General features: G+C 41.8%; 1 protein-coding gene across 2 annotated transcripts in view; it reads right to left on the bottom strand.

Annotated features, from left to right (window-relative positions):
- The window catches only part of plxna4 (plexin A4), a 364,224-nt gene that overhangs the window by 268,180 nt on the left and 75,373 nt on the right, over nt 1-20,671 (bottom strand). For both annotated transcript variants that reach the window (XM_049566659.1, XM_049566658.1), the window contains exon 2: nt 15,411-16,759. In XM_049566659.1, coding sequence (XP_049422616.1) covers nt 15,411-16,655 — 1,245 coding nt within the window. In that variant the 5' untranslated portion in view covers nt 16,656-16,759. The remainder of the gene's footprint in view (nt 1-15,410; nt 16,760-20,671) is intronic.

Here is a 20,671-nt window from a genome sequence, read left to right as displayed (position 1 = left end):
CAAGAAATGTTCGCTAAAGGCATATTTTTCATGACGAAGACCAGATGTAGATGAGCTAAAAATAGATCTTTGATAATAAAAACTACAACAAAATTTTTCTTTTTGTTGACAAGACCAAAATGTTAGTGATGTGCTAATGGACATCCATAATATTTCCTCCCAATTGTGCGTCTTGTCTGTCTTTCAAAACGTAAGCAATGTCATTGGTTGAATTGGTTGAGGGATGTGTGCAGAGTCCCAGAATCCCAGCCATACAGGTGATGAGGTTCCAAACCGACAGCAAGTTAATGACAACAAAATGATGGCGTCAACACTAAAAGGGTTTGGTCAGAAAAAGGGAATAGATCTATGGACACAATTTATTTATAATTTAGGTGGTATATCTAACCAAGGTAAGGAATCTGGATATTAGTGAAATGAGAGTGAAATGCTGCTTTTTGAATTTGAACACTTGATACAACCATCACCTTTATTCCAAAGTCAGACATCTGTATTAGCTTAATTGAATTGTTTCAAAGACAGAGAACATTTTCACTAAAAGTTGACCACAACGTAATGACTTTTTAATCATCTAAAACTGGACTAGAACATTTTGAGCTGTCGACTAAAGCTGGTCTAAAACTCTGAAGGATAAAAATGACAAAATTATGACTGAAACTAATAAGCACTTCCGTTAACAGACAACACAGTCTAAAAGAAATACATGTAATGAACACGACTTCTTAACAATGCATTATGTGGTGGAGGGTACGAAATGTGTTAACATTACCTGCTGGCAACACTAAAACAATGCCAATGCAAAGACTATTATGAATGGTCACAGTTTCGTTTTGAAACAGCTGCAGTTTGTTTAGGGAACGAAAAGGGCTTGGTTCAGTTGAGAGAACAAAATAGTACTTGATCAAGTTTAGGAAGGGTCCATGTCATTGGTTCGACAGCCCATTGGTTCGACATCCCATTAGTCTGACTGTCCGCGGTGCTGAACGGCTCGCGGCGGGCGTATGGTGCGCCGCTACCGGTTTGAGGCAGAGCAGGCTCACGGCTTATGTGTTTGTCACTTTCTTTTTCATTTTAACCCACACCGTGATCTTTTCCTGACCCTAACCAAGTGGTTTTTGTGCCTAAACCTAACCAGACCTTAACCACAGGGCATCATGATGATTTCGGAACGGACTTAGGAACAATGGGTTTAATATGGTCGGAACAATGGGATGTCGAACCAATGGGCTGTTGAACCAATGGGCAGTTCCCTTTAGGAAAAGATTGTGGTTTCAGTTAAAATAACTAAGTACGGGATGTAAGTTAAGTAAAATTAGTTACTTTGTGTAGTTACGTAAAGTCACGTAAAGTCACATATCTATGTTGACTTTTGGTGTCACACTGAATGGAACAGCTGCCACCTCTTTCCTCGAGAAAATAATTCACAATCAGCACTATTATATACTCCTCCTTTCTGAAGTAGAAACAAGCCAATACTGGGCTCCATAGTGTCAACTTAACTGTATGTTTTCTCTAGTCACCAGTAAAGGTGTTTCTCTGTGCATTTTTTAAAAGTCCTTGTTAGTGTGACAAGAAACATCCTCTCTATGTTGCCATCAGTTACAAAGGAGTCTCATCGCCCCAGGGTTCAAAGGTTAACAGGGTCTATCACAAGCAAAACTGAGTGCTTTGTAGCTTTTGGAGCCTCCATGATTGAATGCAGCCTCAAAAGATAATAAAAGGTGCAGCCATTTCCCCCAAGATTGATTACTTATCCCAAAGAGCAAAAGTGGTTTTCGTCATTAAAAATCACTTCACATTATCTCCGAATTTCTGACAACACATTTGTGTGTGACTGCATAAGTGCGGGGTGATGCATGTGCAAAAAGAGGATGCTTTTATATGTGTGAAAATGTGTGTATTTTCATCTCTTGTCACTGACACATGCTGTATTATTTCTACTGGTTGCCAATCACAGCTGCCATCTCTGTCCCGCATTCTGCAATCTAATGAAATATACTTTGTCTGTCAGGCCTTTCAGGAAGCAGACACATTTTCATTACGCCACCACCAAAACATGACATTTGTAGTTGTGATGCCAAAGACGTGTCTAGTCAGAATACCAAATAATATCAATGTAGCCCTTGACATTGTCTGCCAATGAGACACTGCTGTCACAGCTTCCATCATGTTTTATGCCTCTTTTCGTTCTCCCAACCCATTTCATTAATGCATTTTCAAACGCAAAGGGTTTCCATTTTTCACTGCCTTTTCTATCTCAAGCATGTCTGTTGAATGTCCGATGGCCAGTGCTTTGCAGGTCGTCCAACAACTGGCAGACACTGACTGTGTGTAGACCTTGAGGATGTTTTTTTATCTTCTTTTTCTGTCTTTATTTTCCAAGGATCTTACTCATGAGGCGCTTGTATGCATTGATTTGATTTACGTGCATGAACACAAATTTTGAATTGTACTAGAACAAAATGTTCAAAGATAAGAGCAAATTTGCAAATGGTTCTGACTGCTCACAGATTTACTGCATGCACCACAAAGGACTGCTGTTCTTCAATAAGATTATTTGGCCATTTATTTAAGCTAACAGATGGCTTTCAATGCATCCAATATTAGATCAATACTGACTGTTCTCACATTCAATTTCTACGAACAAATTGAAGTGAAAAAGTAAGGAAAAACATCAAACTCCTCCATCGCTGGATGCTGTAGATGTAAGATTATTACTGGTACAGATACCATTAGCTGTACACATCTGAATATGTGTGCAAACTGTTCGGTTATTAACAGTGACTAACAACTCAAATGCCTTGAAACGACAAATTTAATTCTTGCTCAGGTCTTGTGGGTATTGCAGCCAGCGTCCTGCAGCGTAGCAACAGAGGAGAAAGACGGAGGGTTCCTCCCTAAAGACAGAGGGACAGGAGAGCAGAGTCTCTGTATTTGGACAGAGGCCAGGCACTGAGGCAGAATCAGGTCACTCTCAGCCATATCCATCTCTCTGCTTCTGTTTGCCTGCCAGCACCGGCACAAAGAGAGCTCTCTTCTGGACTGTGCAGAGGGATCAGCAGATACAGAGTGGAGAGAAAGAGAGGGGGCAGTGGGCGCGCGCGAAACAGAGAGAGAGTTGCTCAATGCGATTAGTGGGGACTGAAAGAGATCCGCTCTCCAACGCTCTCTGATGTATGGCCTAATCTGGGCTTGCACTGTTGTGAGGGCCCGTTCCATTGGCTGCAAGTTCACGAAGTTAATGACACACATTAAACCACGGAGACATTTCGCTTCATGTCGCTGCTCAACCGTTGGAGGCTCCAAAGAGTCCGTTTTCTTGCACTCCAAGCCATTCCTCTTTAATGCATTATTATACTGCATGTGGCAGATTCAGTGACTTCCTTCCCCAATCCATTTTAGTATGCTCATTCTGCACTTTGATTTTTTTATAATAAGAAGTCTTCATGCAATACTTGTTGTTTATGAGTAACTTGTTTTACTGCAGAGTGATGGATGATAAAACGGCAAAACTTCCCTTACAAAGAAGGACTGGAGGAGTAAAACAAAAAAAAATATATCCTAGTGGTTGCTCTTTGTATAATTATCCACTTAGACATCCAGTATTTCCTCTAGCCCACTGTGCTAAATGACTGACCTGCCAAGATGATTGGCGGCACTCGAGAATTATGCCATGACTAAGTGGGTTTGCAGTGTTCACTGTATGATATAATGTCAACGTTCAATTTAACTATACTAAAACATTGGCTGTATGACTCCTGCCGCAACAGTGAATCACTCTGACGTAAAGCTTCTGCAAAAACAGTATTCATTTCCCTAGCTATATATCAAGGTATGGAGGAGAATGTTTAGCTCACAGTGACTGGAAAGGATATAAAGCATGTTAGGTCTTATACTTTAAATTAATTATCTGCTGTATACGGAATTTCTATTTCCTATGTATAACATGCTTAACTCAAGATATATACTAGTTTATGGCAGCAGACAAATTAGACTGTTTTGGACAAAATTGGTTTTGTGTTGATTCATGCAGTATGTAATTAAGTCTCCCCAGACACAAAATGTTCAGCAAAGACTTCATGAAGGTGGAATTTATTGCAGGACAACTGTATTAGAGACCACAACAGTTTTAGCTGAGTGAGCCTTATAAACTGCCTATTAAGTGTACTGTTTGAGACTTTTTTTTTTAGATTGGCTGCAAATGTGACAGTTGGAAATGTCAACAGACTAATTTCATTTTGGCATCTGAGATACTCAAAAGTGGTTTATTTTGAATCGAAGCTTAAATTCTGCTGGTAGCTAGTAGTTTTGGGGGGGAAGAACACTGTGGAAAAGACATTGTTTGATTGTTAAGATCTTCACAATAGCCTTCAGTGTCACCAAAATGGCTCTTCTTTCACCTGGCTAGTTCGCCATGTAACTTAGACTGCATGGCAAGCAGTTTATGTTCAGTCACAAATCATCTCTGCGTTAAGAGACCCAATAGATATGTTGGCTTTTCCTGACAATATTCTCTATGATGATGGAATACATTATATATGCATACTTATTGAGCTGTAGAGTAACATTACATTAGTAATGCCACTGACCACAGTCGTGTGATTAGCACCAACTCATCACATTGTTTCTTTGACCCAGGAACCTACACGCATTCAGTTGATTTAATTTCATTTGCAAGGTTGTTCTTGCTCTCACTGAACTACTGAATGTGTTTGTAGCGTTCTCTGGTCCATTTGTCTATGCTGAGTCTTCAAGAGGCCTTCTATTAAATCACAGGTAGCATACATTAATAGTTCACTATGTTACTAATTAGTTTTACATTTAGGTGCATATGAAATGTGGTATATTTCCTTCAAACCAAACCATAATGTTACCAATTTGGGTTAAGTTTCTATGCTTGGTCCTGATTTACTGAAGCCTGTCTTACGCTGCTGGTATATTACAGCTGATGGAGCATTAATTAGAAAATGTATTAGGCTATTGGGATTTATCACAAATGACATTCAGTCAATAAAATTCATCTCACTTTAATTTGCCAAAAATTAAAGTGATCCTTCATGAGACAGTGTCAGACCTAAATGCAGCTCTTGAGGATAAAAATTAAATATGCTGTTTAAAGTTCAGGAGAATATGCAGTTGTCATGTTAGAAATAAAAGATAGGTTAATAAGTTAATTGAGCGGTAAAATAAATATATCAACCTACAAATTTACATGAGTAGTAATTTTCTGCCAGCATTCCTCGCTTGCCTTATTCACAGCAACAGTGATGCTCTTTGCTGTGAATACTTTTTCAGTACTCTTATGTGGCATGTGATCAGTCCATTTTGTGCAGTAATGGAGTCAAATGATGCACCAGATGCCCCCCTTTAAAAGTGTGTGTGCACAGAGCCTGATGAAGAAAAGCCTGAAAAGCCTGGGTCAACAAATACTGTTGATAACCACCTTCATGGTACCCATTATTTCTGACTGTGGCTTAAGGCTTCGCAGAGTCAGCTAAGTTATAGAAAGACTGGCTTTGTCAAACTTGCTTACTGATACACCCCTCTGGTTTCCTATTTGTCACTTCTGTGATAGACCTGCTGTGATGAGTTATGAACACTGAACATGAAATCTGAATGTCTATGCTGTTCTCTGATCTGCTTACCCTGGTGAAAAGCTGAAGAATCACATCTGGTGCCATTTTTATTTAGCTAAAACCTTTGAGTCTGCAAGTTTAAATGAAGCTCTACTTCTCATTTGTTTGTGCCTGTGAGGAGTGTGTGTGTGTGTGTGTGTGTGTGTGTGTGTGTGTGTGTGGTGTGTGTATCAAAGGGACCACTGGCTACTGTGCCAAGACTTAGTCTGTCTGACTACTCATCCGTGGTGCCCTCCATCACACTAGCAACGCGTGACAGAACACACCATCAAACACACAATGAAGTAAACACACACACACACACACACAGTTGGATGTGCAATACACAAGTCACTCTCCCACGTGTGTCCTGTTTCCATAAATCATCTTCCCATTTCCCTCTTCACAAAAACAGTCTGTTTTGGAAACTGTCAGACCTTATACTCAATTGAGTCATCTGAGGGCTATTCTGGTTTTAGATGCCTTTTGAGGCACAAACAGAATGAGGAGCAGAATGTCAAAGGAAGAGAGAAGCCTCAGTATCACAGCCCAGCTGGTCAAATGCTCTATAAACACACATAATTAAGTCTGATTACACAGGGACAAATATACTGCCGAAAGGACAAGAAGCAGTAAAACATTTATATGATGAAATTTATAGTGTCTAGGGATTAGTTCAAGGTTCAAATCATGTTGGGTAGGTAGGAGTGGCGTTAAAGCTAGAGTTGGTATCCTTTATCAAAATAACTTTGTGTCATATATGCTGAAACTGTCACTATAGAGACTCCTCTTCCTACTTCTTGTAATCAACCACACCAAAAACAACCAATCAGAGCCAAGGAGTCTCTAACACAGCTGTCAATCATGCCAAACACAGCCGTGAACTGAGGTCAAACTAGGCAGCACTGATCAAATATGAATCAATATTCTGTTACTGCATGGCCTATTTCTTGCCTCAAATGTTTTCAGAAATATATTTAAGCATATTTTTTTAGCTATAAATGTGAAAGTTTGACCCGGCCACCATGTTGGAAATAGTCAACTGAAGTACCAAGCAACGCCAATTTGCCGGACCAACTTTCTGAAATATGTTTCTGAAAAAAACTGAGGTGAGAAACAGCCAATGCAGTGACAGAATCTTGATTAATATTTGATCAAAGCTGCTTAGATTGGCAGTTTGACCGCAGATAATGACACGATTGACACCTGCATTAAAGACTCCTCGGCTCTTATTTGTTTTTGTTCATGTGCAGTAAGGCAATTAATAGCAAAAAAAGGCCAAAGCAGAGGCAGAGGAATAGAAAAAGTTAGCTTTTATAACAGAAACCGACTAAAGCTTTAAGATGAATGGATGTTTAAAGAGAGATGGGACCATGGATACACAGTATACTCTATAATAAACAGAGATATTATTCCTGTAACAACTGGCTAAACTGAAAAATGTCATTCTTCTGTAAATCCAAAGTGCATTTCATCAGCTTGGGAGCGGGAGTCATTGTGAATCTGTTTCTGGTGGCTGGGGTTCAGCGCTCTTTGTCGTTTTGTAAAGGCATCCTCAGGGATTCCTAAAGGGGGAGCCTTTTTTGTTACATCACTCTGACTGAATCATGCTCAAAAGTGTCGATGCTGAGTATAAGCACTGTCACCAAGCAGATTTAATTCCCCTTTGCATGGTGTCTTGGGGACTGTTTGGAAAACCATTCATAATAACACACAAGGCTGGTTCAATGCCCGACAGTTCATGTACGGGAAGATGTGCCATCAGTCTCAGCAGATCAGTATAGTTGCATGACAAAAAAGTGGGGAATGACAGTATGAGTTAGCATGCATTCATATTAAACAATGCAGGAAAAAGGAGCAAATGTGTGTATACTTAAGTGTGTATGGGTCCACAAGGTTGTACACACCTTGAAATTGATTTATTTGTGCATTATGTTAGCAGGTGTTAATGTATAAAGGCAGGTTTTGATAAGCCTGTGATATTTTTGCTAATTCATGTTTGCAGCTGCTTGCACCTGCCAACCGTTAGCTGAGCAACTACAACAGATAATAAATACTGGTTTGGGAAAACAACCAAATCAGGAACTAACGAAACAGCACGATGAATCTGAATGAAACTGAGACATCACCGAAGCAGCGCTGGGAGAGAGAGAAGGTGGAAGAATGTCAGGGGCAAGGCGGGAGCTTATGAGATGCAGAGATTGAGGGGAAAAAGAAGGGAATTCTCAAATAAAACTAGCAGCTGAAAATAGAACTTGATATCATAAAGAGAAAAATGTGTCAGATAACTTCCCAACCCATGTTTTCCGCTTCACTCTGCACTGGCAGAAAATCTTTCATTATTTCTTTTGGAATGATTACCAGGTATTACCATCCTATTTTCTACCAAGAGCTGTATTTATTCAAGTGATAAAAAAAACAAATTGAGAAAAACAAGTCTGAATGTATTAGCGACTCGAGTTGACAGTTTATTAGGTATTCTTCATTGCATCCATCACAATCCAATATAGCTTTCACAATTTCTTTCTGTTGATGCTGCGTCAGGCTGTGTCATTTGTCAGGATGAAGTTAGTGCCGGAGTTATTTTGGACTGCAGTACATTAAAAGGTGTTGCATTTACGTTGATGGACAAAACGTTAGTCAGACAAGTCGGCCTAACTGGTTAATTTTGCTACTCTTCAGTTTATGGCACTGTGTGCACTGCCCAGATGTGGTGGGAGACAGACAGCCAGCTAGCCGCAGAAACAGTAGCCACTGCACACCAGCTGGGTCGGGTAGGAGCTAGCTAGTGGCGTTGCTCATACAGCAATCACCGCTAGTAACACCGTCCCAACCCAACAGTGTTGCTGTGAAAACACTGTGTCCATCCACTGGTCTCCCCCTAGGTCACCGCACTGAGTAAGTGGCATCCCTTAAACACCTTTTAGCATTCTTAACTACCATTAGTTCTGTTAGCACCATTAGCAGTATCAACACAGCTAGTGGTGCTAACATAGTTAACAATGCTAAAGGGGGTTTTGCAGCTCAAAATGAAGCTGCTTACTTACAGAGGCTACCTGGGTGAAGAGCAGGGGTGGCCACTATGTTTGTGCCCACCACCATGATGTCGTTACCAGCGGTAATTTCGATTGAGCAGCGCCTGAGGCGGCTGTGGCTCAGAGGTAGAGCGGGTCGTCCACCATTCGAAAGATCAGCGGTTCGATCCCGGGCTCCTCCAGGCTGCATGTCGAAGTATCCTTGAGCAAGATACTGAACCCCAAATTGCTCCCGATGTCTGTTCCATCGGTGTGTGAGTGTGTTAAAACTGAGTAGCAGGTAGCACCTTGTATGGTAGCCTCGGCCACCAGTTTATGAATGTGTGTGAATAGGTGAATGTGACTCGTAGTGTAAAAAGCACTCTGAGTGGTCACTAGATGATTAGAAAGGCGCTATACAAATGCGGGTCCATTTACCATTTACCACTAGCTAGCTCCCACCTGGCCCAGCTGGTGCACAGTGGAAAGCAGCCAAGGCTTATATTGGCTAACCAGTGGAGACTGGAGGGTGGGCAGTGGGCACTATCTTTACCACAGCTAGCCAGCTGTCTATCAGCAAAGCCAAAAGAAAATAAAATAAAAGGCAAGAGCTCATGAAACATTGAAATTTCACCCTCTCTGAATGGATAGTGCTTTGAGATGCAGCGTTAAAGCTCACTGAGTCAATGGAGTTGCAGACCAAAAGGGAAAGCCGCCTGTATTTCAAGTAATTTTGTAATTCTTAAAAATGAATGGTTAGTTGCGGGTTATTGGGTGTCAGGCAATTAAAAGCAAAATTCACAGAAGAGGACATTCCTATTCATGACCTTTTGAACCAAATGTATGACTATGATCAACTTCATAAAAAGTAGGACTGATTGAATTAGTTGCGTTGAATCATTTGATAAAGCTTGGTAAATTCAATTGGTAACTCAGTGTATTTTGCAAAATGACTTTAAATAGCGAACAGTACTGCTCACTGCACAAGAGTTAGATAGCGGGAAAGGAGAGACAAAGCAAACAAAAGAGTTTTTAAAGAGCTCGACAAAAGACAAAAATAACAGGGCGAAGAAATGAAGGCACCCAATTCAGTCAGTGTTTTCAGGCGGAGGGCAGCCAGCAGAGTATAGTGTAGGAAGCGGGAGACATTTGTTTAATCACAGAATAATGATATTGTGATGGATTCTGACCTTTAGCAAGTGGTATCATGTATGGAGATTTAATTAGCGAGCCAGCCAGCAAGCAGGATAGCGGATATGTGGATGGAGTGGGGTGAAGTGGGGAGGGGGGGGTGCAGTCTGGATGTTCTTAATGAATCTACTAGCCTTTCCCTTCCTGAGGATGTGGCTGAGACTGACTCATCAGCAGCAGCAGCCAGCCACTGATTAAGCTCCGCAATAAGGAGGAGGAGGGATGGAGATGGTCAGCGCAGGGGACAACACCGCTCAAAGGTTGGTCAAACACGGAACAAAACAGACGACAGAACAGAGTCGATAACATGAAATATGAGCACGGGTGGGAAGAGAGAGACCGTCATACTGGAAGAGTTCCTTTTAAGTGAAGCATGAAAAGAGGAAGGGATGAGTGTGTGTTAGGGGGGGACCGTGAGAGAGATCAAGAAAAAGACTCAAAGAAACAGCAGCGGCCGAGTAGAATAATCTAATTAATTGGAGTGAATTCAGAATGTGAAGTCGATAGCACATGACAAATGTGGAAGAATAGCCCGTGGCATGTTAGTTAATGACATGTAATTAATGATCATTAGCAGAAGGGATGAGAAGATGGCCGTGGCCTGTCAGGGACTTACAGGCGACCTTGTAATTTTCTCGTTCATGTTTAGAGGGGGAGACAAAACTTCGCCCTGTGCTTATGGAAAGCATTGTGAGAGGATATAAAAGGGGAAAAAGGGACAGAATCAAAGACGGGAAGTGGAAAGTAAAATGAGAAGAGGGAATGGTGGCATCTGTTTTTATAAGAACATGAAGAGAGGGACAGGCAGAAGGAGAAAAGAGCAGCACAGACAGTGCGCAATGAATCAAGGATGAGAGAGAAGAGAGCACAGAGTGAATTTATTGCGATCCCGCTGTTTTGTTGTTCTGTTTTTTTTCTGCTGACACAGTGAACATGGAGGGAGCAGGCAGCATTTTTTATAGGTCACATGCCACTTCACAATGATCTATGGATGCAGGCCCTTTGCAGACTTATATTGTTGAGCACGCATTATGTGGCTCAGCCAAGCGTGTCCATTTGGGGGAGAGAGGAAGCATCCCCCCCCCCTCACTTACTCTCTCACCATCTATCCTCTCTACCGCTCTACTCGCCCATCACACCACTCTATGTTCATACTTTTTCTTCTCAACTTCTCCCTCTTTTCATCTCTCCCACTCTGGCTGAAAGCCTTTTAAAAACGGTGTAAAGCAAAAGGTCTGACAGAAGTGAGTGTTTATACTGTCCTACCCAGGCCAGTGTCCTTCAACTATGATTTGATTATTTCTCGTTTCAAAATATTCACATCTCAAAATGAAAAATGTTTCAGTCAATTCAGTTGATTCGGTCTTTTACAAGGAATTTTCTCATCAGTAGATGTCAGTCAGCATATCCCTAGTTTACAGAAGCAGACAATGTAGTACTCTGGACGTGGGCAGCACCAAAACTTATTTTAGCCAGCTAAAGTAAGGCCCAAATTTAAAGTACCATATCAGTTTAAGTGTACACTATATTTAGAATACTTTCACTGCTTTCCCTTGCTGTCAGACAGCAATTTGACAGCTGTTATGTCACTCCCTTGAAAGTCAGACTCCATTGAGAAAACCAGTAAAATCACTGAACACATAAGCTGCCTCGATCAGTTATTTCATTTGTGTTATTGCGTGACTTTGGCATTTTAAATGGTTAGCTCGGAGTCACCAAAGTCACACAATAACACAAACTAACTAACCAACCTTGGCAGTGGTAGAACAGCAGGTGTCCAGTGGCTAAGTGTGTAGAGCACGCTCCCCATGTACAAAGGCAATGATTACTTACTGCAGCAGCTGCAGGCTCGACTCCAGCCCATGGCCCTTTGCTGTATGTCATCCCCTCTCTCCCATTTTACGCCTCTGCTATCCTGTGATTAAAGGCCTATAATCCCCAAAAAATAGCTTTAAAAAAACTGGTAGACCTTTTGTTAGGTGGCTTAAATACGCTTTGCTGTTGCCCCCCATCCACAGCAGTTCATTGCTTAGCTTCCATGGTGGTACTCCTGCCCGATTCTCCAAACTGGGGGCGTGCCAACCACCATCTACTGTATATAACACACGGACTTTGGTCCCTCATACAACCCCACTTTGAAAGACTCAAACTCTCCCTTTGAGCTGACTGTATTGCAGGCACATACAAAAATGGTTGTTTCCTGCTCCAAGTGAACACTCACCACTGTCATTTACAATAAAAAAAGGTCCTCTTGCAAAGCTGCAAGCTCACAAAATGCCTCCAACACTACAAAGTGGAAAGAAACATGGAAAGAAATGATAATGAGCTGCTAATATGGGCCAGAGTGCCTTTGAGTAAGTTAAAAAATAAAAACCTTTAAACCACACTTTGCACTGGCCATATTTTTTACAATCTTCATCAGTCTAAATCCTATCTTTGATCCAAAAGACATTTTTATTGAGTCTTGAACATTTTTGCAGGAAAAAATTAGAGCCAAAAAGCAAGAGTAAGAGCTGTACGAAAGTGAGTAGGACCCTTATTTGATATTTATATGGTTGTGTGATTCCTCAATTAGAGTGTCTTGTGAGTGCAGGAACCAACAAGCACTCTGATTTCCAAAATGTTCTGAGCAACCTTGTTTGGTGTGTTCAAGAGAGTACGAGCATGTGTGTCTCTATGTTGGCACTCTACGCCGAAGGGAAACGCAGAAAGGAGAGGATGTGAATGATGAGTTTAAACTACATTTGTGATGATATCAGAGAGACATGGTACTCCCAGTCATGCATCATTTAAAGCGGCAAAGGAATTAATCAGTGACTAACAACCAACGATTCATAAAAAATCAACCATGGGATATTAGAGACACCAACCATCCATCACAGACACACACCAGATGAGAGTTATGTTTGCCCACAACTCTTTATTTTAACATGGTCTCATTGTGAGAACACTCATCGGAAATATATACGGCCCTTATTTACATCTACTAATTTACTAATGCTCTAGCAATAGGCCCCTGATTTATGTGTGCATGTATTTAAATATAACTCCTTTTTTATGGCTGTAGCATCAACTCCACTCTAAAGCAGCCAAGAATGATCTGATCTACATTCTAACAAATTACTTTCATATAACAATTTATTTATTGCTATTATTCTACTTCATCAAAAGCCTCTCTCTGCCTCTCCATCTCTGCAATAGCCATATTTACAAGTGTGGTGGCACATGTGCGCGCGCGTGTGTATGTGTGTCACAACTCATCTATCTCCTGCAGAGCCCACCGTCACTTGTTCAGCGGGGTCTAATTTATGCGGTGGCGGTGGCGGTGGTGATAGTGTGGCGCATGCTGAAATGGCATCATTCCTCAGCGCTAACCCCTGTGTGCTCCCTCACACTTCCTCTCCCTGCTGACAGCTCCACCCCAGGCATGATTTATCAGGCCCTCAAGCAGCAGACAAAGGCGCCCCGGCACGTGTGCCGTGCCAGAGACGGATTAATAGATAAACACTGTGATTCCAGAACCAAACACAAGAGAGGGTCAACTTCATAATGCCTTGTAGATAGTGCATGGCTAAGGTCAGAACCATATGGACTGAGGCGCAGCGAGAGGATCAAATTTATGTTGCTGAAATATGACCATGAGCAAGCAATCAAACTCTTGTTAGAAGTATTTGTGGCTGTATAAATTCTCATCTGTCGCTCTTGTAGATAAAGCCGATGACTAACTTGAGTGAGGAAGATACTATTCGTCGTTCCATTGATTATATTTCTTGGTAAAAAAAAAAAATAATAATAATATTTTTGCTCACCATTGCTTTCGTTCCATCAGGATCCTTTTCTTATGACACTACGTTTTTTTTATCTTACATATTTTATAAATGTGATACGTTCTTATCTTAAATGTTATGTTATGTTTTTGTCATGTATGATCTTTGTCTATTTTTTTGCTTTTTATTTAAAGTACACTGAGTCTATGCCTGTCATATAAAATGTGCTCTAAATAAACTTGGCTTGACTTAATAATAACGAATATTATTTTTAAAGCACCTTTAGTGTTTCCAACAGAATTAGACATATGTGAGGTGGAAGCTGACGACGTAAGGGGGCTGACGACAATGACAACAGTTTAGCTAACGTTCTGCCTTTTTGTTGTTTTTGTGTGTCCCTTTGTGATCATTCCTTGTCCCATCTCTGAATTCAGAGGTGTTGCAGGTCAGTAAATGTAGCATTACCAAACTCTTACTTTTTTTTTTAACTCTCGAGAGCAGTTTGTTGAGATTGAGTTTATCAGTTTATCACTGATCTGATCAGATCATATTGATGGATTAGAGAAGTAGCTGCTGCAGAGGGGAGTGAAAGCAAACTTTTAGATCCTGCCCTGGACCTCAGGGTGCACACTTCCCATACTTCATCTAAAGTAGGTTGAAAAAACAATGGACAACACTAAAACTAGAGCACTGTTGCTCTAAGAAATTGAGTGTTCTATTTCTATATAAATCAACAAATAGTCAAGTTTCACTTTCACTATACTTGGCATCCTGCTGCCCCACCTGTGCCCAGAGTATGCATTGCTGCAGCACGCGATGCTATGAATAACAGAACTGTATATACATTCCAACAGCGCTCCCAATAAACAGGCCACAAGAAATGAATGAATGGGAAACCCTGACCGTTCATAAAAGAAATGCTGCACAGATACACCTTTTACTGATCTATATACTGAAAACAAACCTCTTCAGAGATTTATTCTCACCCACTAGCTACTCCTCTCTGAATTCAACATTTGCAAGTGAGCATGTTTCATGTAGAGGAACATGATAACTAACAAATGCACTCTGATCATGGTAAAACTGTATTTCTTGAGGTTGGCAGCTTTTATTAATAACATAATGAGATCAAGAAAGAAAATGCATGAAACAGCTTTGGCTGCTTGTGAAGGTGGTCTAAACATGTAACACCCAATTTAACCTTGTTTTTTATGTGCACAAAGTGAGAAATCAAATGAACTGAATCACTGAATTTGTAATGCTGTTATGGAGAATGGAATTATGGTAATTTGGCTGAGCATTCAGCTGCATTGTTTAAAGGGTGAGCGGATTAAAAGAGGCAGTGGATGGTTAATATCGCATCATAATGGGATGGAGCATGAACCCACCCAAGAACACAGTGTTCATCGAGGCCCCCCGCAGTGCACCCAGGCTCATTATTGTTGCATTGGAAGAACCTTCACAACTGATTTTCCTCCAGAGAGACTCACCTGTAATGTCCCTCAGTAAAAATCCATTACAACAATAAGAAATCATAAGTGTTTAGTTTTTCTTAATGCAGTCTCATAAAATACCCTTTTCCTAAATGGGTTTGATAAATGCTACTTTAAGAGGACTGCTTGATGCCTGCTGTTCTGGCAGATTAGGAGCACAGTATTTAATGTTATTGCAGAGAATGTGTGTATTTGTGCATGCAAAGTATGTGTGGATTTAAAAAAAAAAAAAAAAAAAGGACTACCAATGAGGTGTATATTTCCCCAGTGCTGCTATTAAACTTCTGCATAAATGTGGCTCAAAGTCACAAAATGTCTTGTAGTACTTACCGCACTGCTGCAGGGAATATCCTTGACTTTGAGCCAAGCCAGGTCCAGTGTGCCCTCACCCTTGTAGCACGACTGCAGCCTCTCCTTGATTTTCTCATTGATCTTCCGCAAAGAGAAGACACACAGTGCAGAGTCCTGTGAGGCCTGGCGTGGACGCCTCTTTTGGCCTTTTGAGAAGACGGCGAACAAAACGTCATCATCCGGTGCCACATCTAGTGAGCGTGCCAGGATAGCACCAGCTTTGGACAGGTAGGCCGCCTCGAGTAATCGGTACTCCACGTTGCCGCTAATGCATCCAATAGGCACCTCCACATAGGAGTTGAAGGCGGTGTCTGCCTTGCAGAGGCGGACTATCTTGGAGGTGTAGACCTGTTCCCGACCGGTAGAGGAGGATCCGGTGGTTGGCCCACCCCCCATTTCAGGCTGCAAAGTCAGGAAATAGACAAAGTTCCCACTGGCAAAGCCATAAATGTAGTATATGTCAAAGTCTGGGATGACAGTGAAGGTGTCTGAAGGAATCTTAATCATAGAGGCCACAAACTCGTCATGGAAGACATAAGCAAACATGCCATCCTCCTCCGAGTTTCTGGCCAATTTGCGGCTAGAGATGGTAGGGAAGTACTCTGGTTTGCCATCCACTGCCGTGGCTACAAAGAGCATGTCTGGAGAGGCATTTCCATATGATACAATAACACCAAACACAGAGCCACTCTCATTGACACCTGAGAGGTAGTGCTCCTTCTTGTGGAAGGGCTCTCCCAGTTTGAAAAGGTCATCTAGACGGAGGAGTTTGCAGATGCCCTGGTAAAGGCTGCCACAAGCCAGCAGCCGGTTCTCCCGATAGTCCATCAGAAGCATCTTGTTGACATTGTTGGTGAGTGTAAGTGGCTCACTGCAGGGCTGGACAATACGTGGTGGGTAGCACTTGCGGTTGTCTTCATCCGGGCCGGTCTCGTGGGACACCTGGACCTCCAGGCCCGGGGACAGTTTGTATATGCGATTGACTGCTCCCAAATAAACATTGCCATTGCGATAGTCCACTGCCAGATGGTTAAATGTCCACTCAGGGTTCTCAGCACGAAATGATGCATACTCCTCCTCCTGAAGGGATGCTGTGATCACTTGGGAGCCAGCACTGTGAGCCTGTGGGGCTTGCACCACTGTTTGTGATGTCACAGGAAGCGCCAGACTGGACAGGAAGCAGCATACAAAAAAGCAGGTCCGTGTCCTGGTGAGGGACGTCATGGCTGTTCTGAGGCTGGGAGTGGTGAGGAGAGGGAAGGAGGCACAGTCCAATACTGTCGGCCAATCGGGATCAAGCCTCTCTCGAGATGGAGGACATTATGTACCTAAAGAGTGAAGAGACAAAACGCAGTCAAAAACAGCATCATGAACATAAACCAAATATTAACACACATTCAAGGAAACTGTCACACGGTATTGATGCATATACATTATGCATATGAAGACTGTATGATGTGATCTATGTTCTAATTTTATCTGGCACAGATTAGAGCAGAGCATCTTTACAAAGAATAATGAGGAAAACAGGTGAAGAGGGCACACACTTGAGACTGTAGCACAATCTATAATTAGAAAAGAAATGGGCTAGACAGAAAAAGGAATGAGGCTGAGGCACAGTAGAGGTTTAAAAGGCAGAGTGTAGAGACAGCTTCAGCCAATAGGATCAGTCTATGGATTGAGTAAGGGGACAGAAGAGGAGGAGTAATGCATCGTCTCAGAGGAGGTGATCAGCATGGCTCTGCACCATCTCTCTGCATGGACCCCTGCCTCTCAACGCCCCTCCTTGCCTTTCTGCTCCAGCCGCTATGCACCTAATTGATTCTCCCCTTGGAGTAGCAATTTGCATGCTTTGGCGATTTCTCTCTTTTCTCCCAATAGGGCAGCTCACCTGCTGACACTGCTAGCAGAGAGAAAAGGACCTTCTTTCTCTTTTTAACATACCTACACACACACATACACACAGAGACACACACACAGAAGCTTGCACACACACAAAGTAGGTTTATGGGCAGAGGAGGAACAATTAGGGAGGAAATGCAAGTGGTTGCAGAAATAAGCATCCCTATAGTCCTTGGGTCATTTGCAAAGTCTCAGCATTACACATACAGCCGTAGCAGACAGGCGCGCACACACACACACACACACACACACACACACACACACACGTGTAAAACCATGCCAATTTAATGAACATTTTGCAGGTGGTGGGCAGAACTGTTACATCTATGCTGTCAATGCACCCAGCACACAGTACCACACACACCAGCTCAGATTATCAAGGGGAAATGACAGCATTTCCTGTAAACATGGTGGTCCCCTGTGTGTTCCCACTCATTAGGCCTCTCCAATGGCAAACTGTGTGTTATGAGGAGTGGTGTTCACCTGCGTAGTATCCACACACTCACGTGAATGAAAGCCCTGCTAATCCAAATAACATTAAGCACTGGAAGCTGGTGCGTTCAACCTAAATTCAACCCTAAATAGAGGGATTGCAGTTGTGATTAAGGTAGCATTTTGATCAAAATACGTATTGTGCATGGTGTTTGCAGTACAATCTAGCAGTATGTAAAAATACTACAAGCAATACCAACATCTTTTCTTTTCAAATTCAATTTATAAGTCTTGTGTGCTGTTGTGTGAGAGGTACAGGGTGAAGACAGGAAAATGTTTGATGTGTCACTCACATCAAAGATATGCTTGAGTTTGTTTGTCAGACTTAATGCAAATTTCCATCAGCAAAACAGACAGGTTTACTGAGCAATGTCATGCTTGTGTTTTAGCTCAAAGCAAAAGATACAACAGTGTATAAAAAATAAATAAGAAAAATTCCAATATTTACATAGCACAGCACCAAAAAAAAGTTTCTTGAAATAACTAAAAATGCACAATTACTTTTTTCACAAATTTTCTCTTCACTCATTATAGCATAAAATTCCATTTATCTTAAAGAGTCTTTGTCTTACAGCTACTGTTGATACATTTTATAATCATAATTGCTGAAACTATCACTACATCAACAAGTCAGAGAGTCTGTGAAAAAAATCATGTCCCCTCTACTCCTATTGCCTCCAGCAGCATTTGTTAAACTCTACCGCGGCTCACAGACAACAACCAATCAGAGCCAAAGAGTCTTTAAAGCAGCTGCCAATCATGTTAATCATCACTCATGAGCTAAGCTGTAAAATGATAAAGTTTTTGACATGGCTGCCATGTTTGCTGCACAAACCACCGCCCACTAGCTGCACCAAATTTCTCAGCTTACAACTAAACAGTACACTGAAATATGTTCTTGGAAACACTTGAGGCAAGAAAAAGGCAAAGCAGTGACAGAATCTTGAGTCATACTTGATGTTTGACCTAGTTTGACCATGCAGTTCACAAGCAATGATTGACAGCTGCCTTAGAGACTCCTCTGCTCTGATTGGTTGCTTTCGTTCATGTGCCGTAGTGCCATTAAAAGCAATTCAAGGGGGCAAAGGTTTACACAGGTCATCTGTCAAATGTGCTTCTGTGCGGATATAGTGACAGTGTCAGCAAGTGACAAAAACTTATTTTGATCAAAGTTACTAACTACAGCTTTAAGATGCTTTTTTACTATGATCACGATGAACGCTTGCACCCATAAACGGTGGTGCTGCCTGACAGTATCCAGCCAAAGATCTCATCTCAGGTTCATATCTAAGCAATCACAAGTTGTGGCGGTGTCAAAACGCAACCCCTCTGCAATCTCACCAATCTCCCCTCCATCTCCTGGCAGGCAGAGAGAGAAAGAACAGAGCAGACAGCCTCTCCACACATGATAAGAGGACCAGAGAGGATGATGAGAGGGATAAAAACTGATACAGAGATAGAAAAGGTGACGCGTGTGTTCAAATGTGTGTGTTTCTGCACGGAGGAGTGTGAGTCAAAGAGTGATCATTACCACAGCGATGACGCAGGCGTAAGGCAGGAGGGTGAAGAGAGAGATGGGGACAGGGAAATAATAATAATAGAAACATGCAAAATACCCTGCAGTCAATACAAATTCAGTGGCACGTTATAAAGATGTTACGGTAAGTATCTAAACCCCCAAAAACTCTTTTGCAAAAGCAAAGTGTGGTGTGAGGTACAATCAACACACTGGGGAGTCTGGAAAAAAATAACATTACCACATTCACCAAATTGGTATTTGCAGCAGGGCAATTGCAGTGAAAGGGGTTTCTGTTATTGTGCCCACCCACTAAAGAGAAAGCAGGTGTACGAGAGAGAAACCGCAGAGAGGGAGAGGGTTAGTGAAAGGAGCTGGAAGCTGCTGCTGCTACTTGGGGAGTAATGACAGGGCAGTGAGCCCATAATGTTCCCCTAAAAATAAAGGGGAGCTGCAAATTAATCTCACACATGGAACAGCACTGGAGCTCCCATCTCTCATTTACCTAGCAGGAGGGACGGCCATAACAAAGTGTTCCTCTGAAATTCCCAGACAACTTTATTCAGCAGTTATTATTAATAGAAAAGGAGACAGAAAGGAAGGAGGGAAGACGGAAAGAGGCTATGGGGGAAAAGAAGGGTGTGAGACATAGTGAGAGACGGAGGGAGAGGCTGTTATACCACCTTCACATCCACCTATTCTCATGAGTATTAACACTACTGTGCTCTAACACAGCTGACATCCAAAATAAAACAAAAAAACACAAAAGAAAGGCTCCCGGGAGTCTCCCTTGAGAAATACATGGGACTTTTGCAAGCATAAAACACTAAAAAAATCTAAAAAGGGAAAAAAAAATGACACTCATCAGCGGTACCCTGCAACGGCAGTGTGTCTGCCACATGAATCTGTTGGTGAAATGCAATTATCCTTGCTGATGGGGGGGACAAGCTCGTTTAGTTGCTGTTTGCCTTTGCCTGCTGATCATCAAGCGCTATTAATTAAAGCTTACTTTGGTTCTAAGGATTTATACATCAGACATGCACGCGCACACACGCACGCACGCACACACACACACACACACGTGGACTGATTATTCTAACACATAGTTTATCTTTATCCAGTTGCGTGCCATTAGTACACACCTTTTCCCTCGCCTGCTCTGAAATTAAGTGTAAATGTAAATGCACATTACAATAAGGTGTGACGCTAGGGGTGATGATGTTTAAGATGAAGTGTTAATTACAGCATGGCAGTAAAATAACTTGTAATTACATTGTCAGAATAGTTTATCCACTTAATAAAAAATAATCATTTATGCTTGTTTTGACTG

This window comes from Epinephelus fuscoguttatus, linkage group LG22, assembly GCF_011397635.1.
Source record: "Epinephelus fuscoguttatus linkage group LG22, E.fuscoguttatus.final_Chr_v1".
Taxonomy (NCBI): Eukaryota; Metazoa; Chordata; class Actinopteri; order Perciformes; family Serranidae; genus Epinephelus; species Epinephelus fuscoguttatus.
The sequence above is the reverse complement of the archived record's forward strand: the minus strand, read 5'-3'. Positions and strand labels throughout refer to the sequence as shown.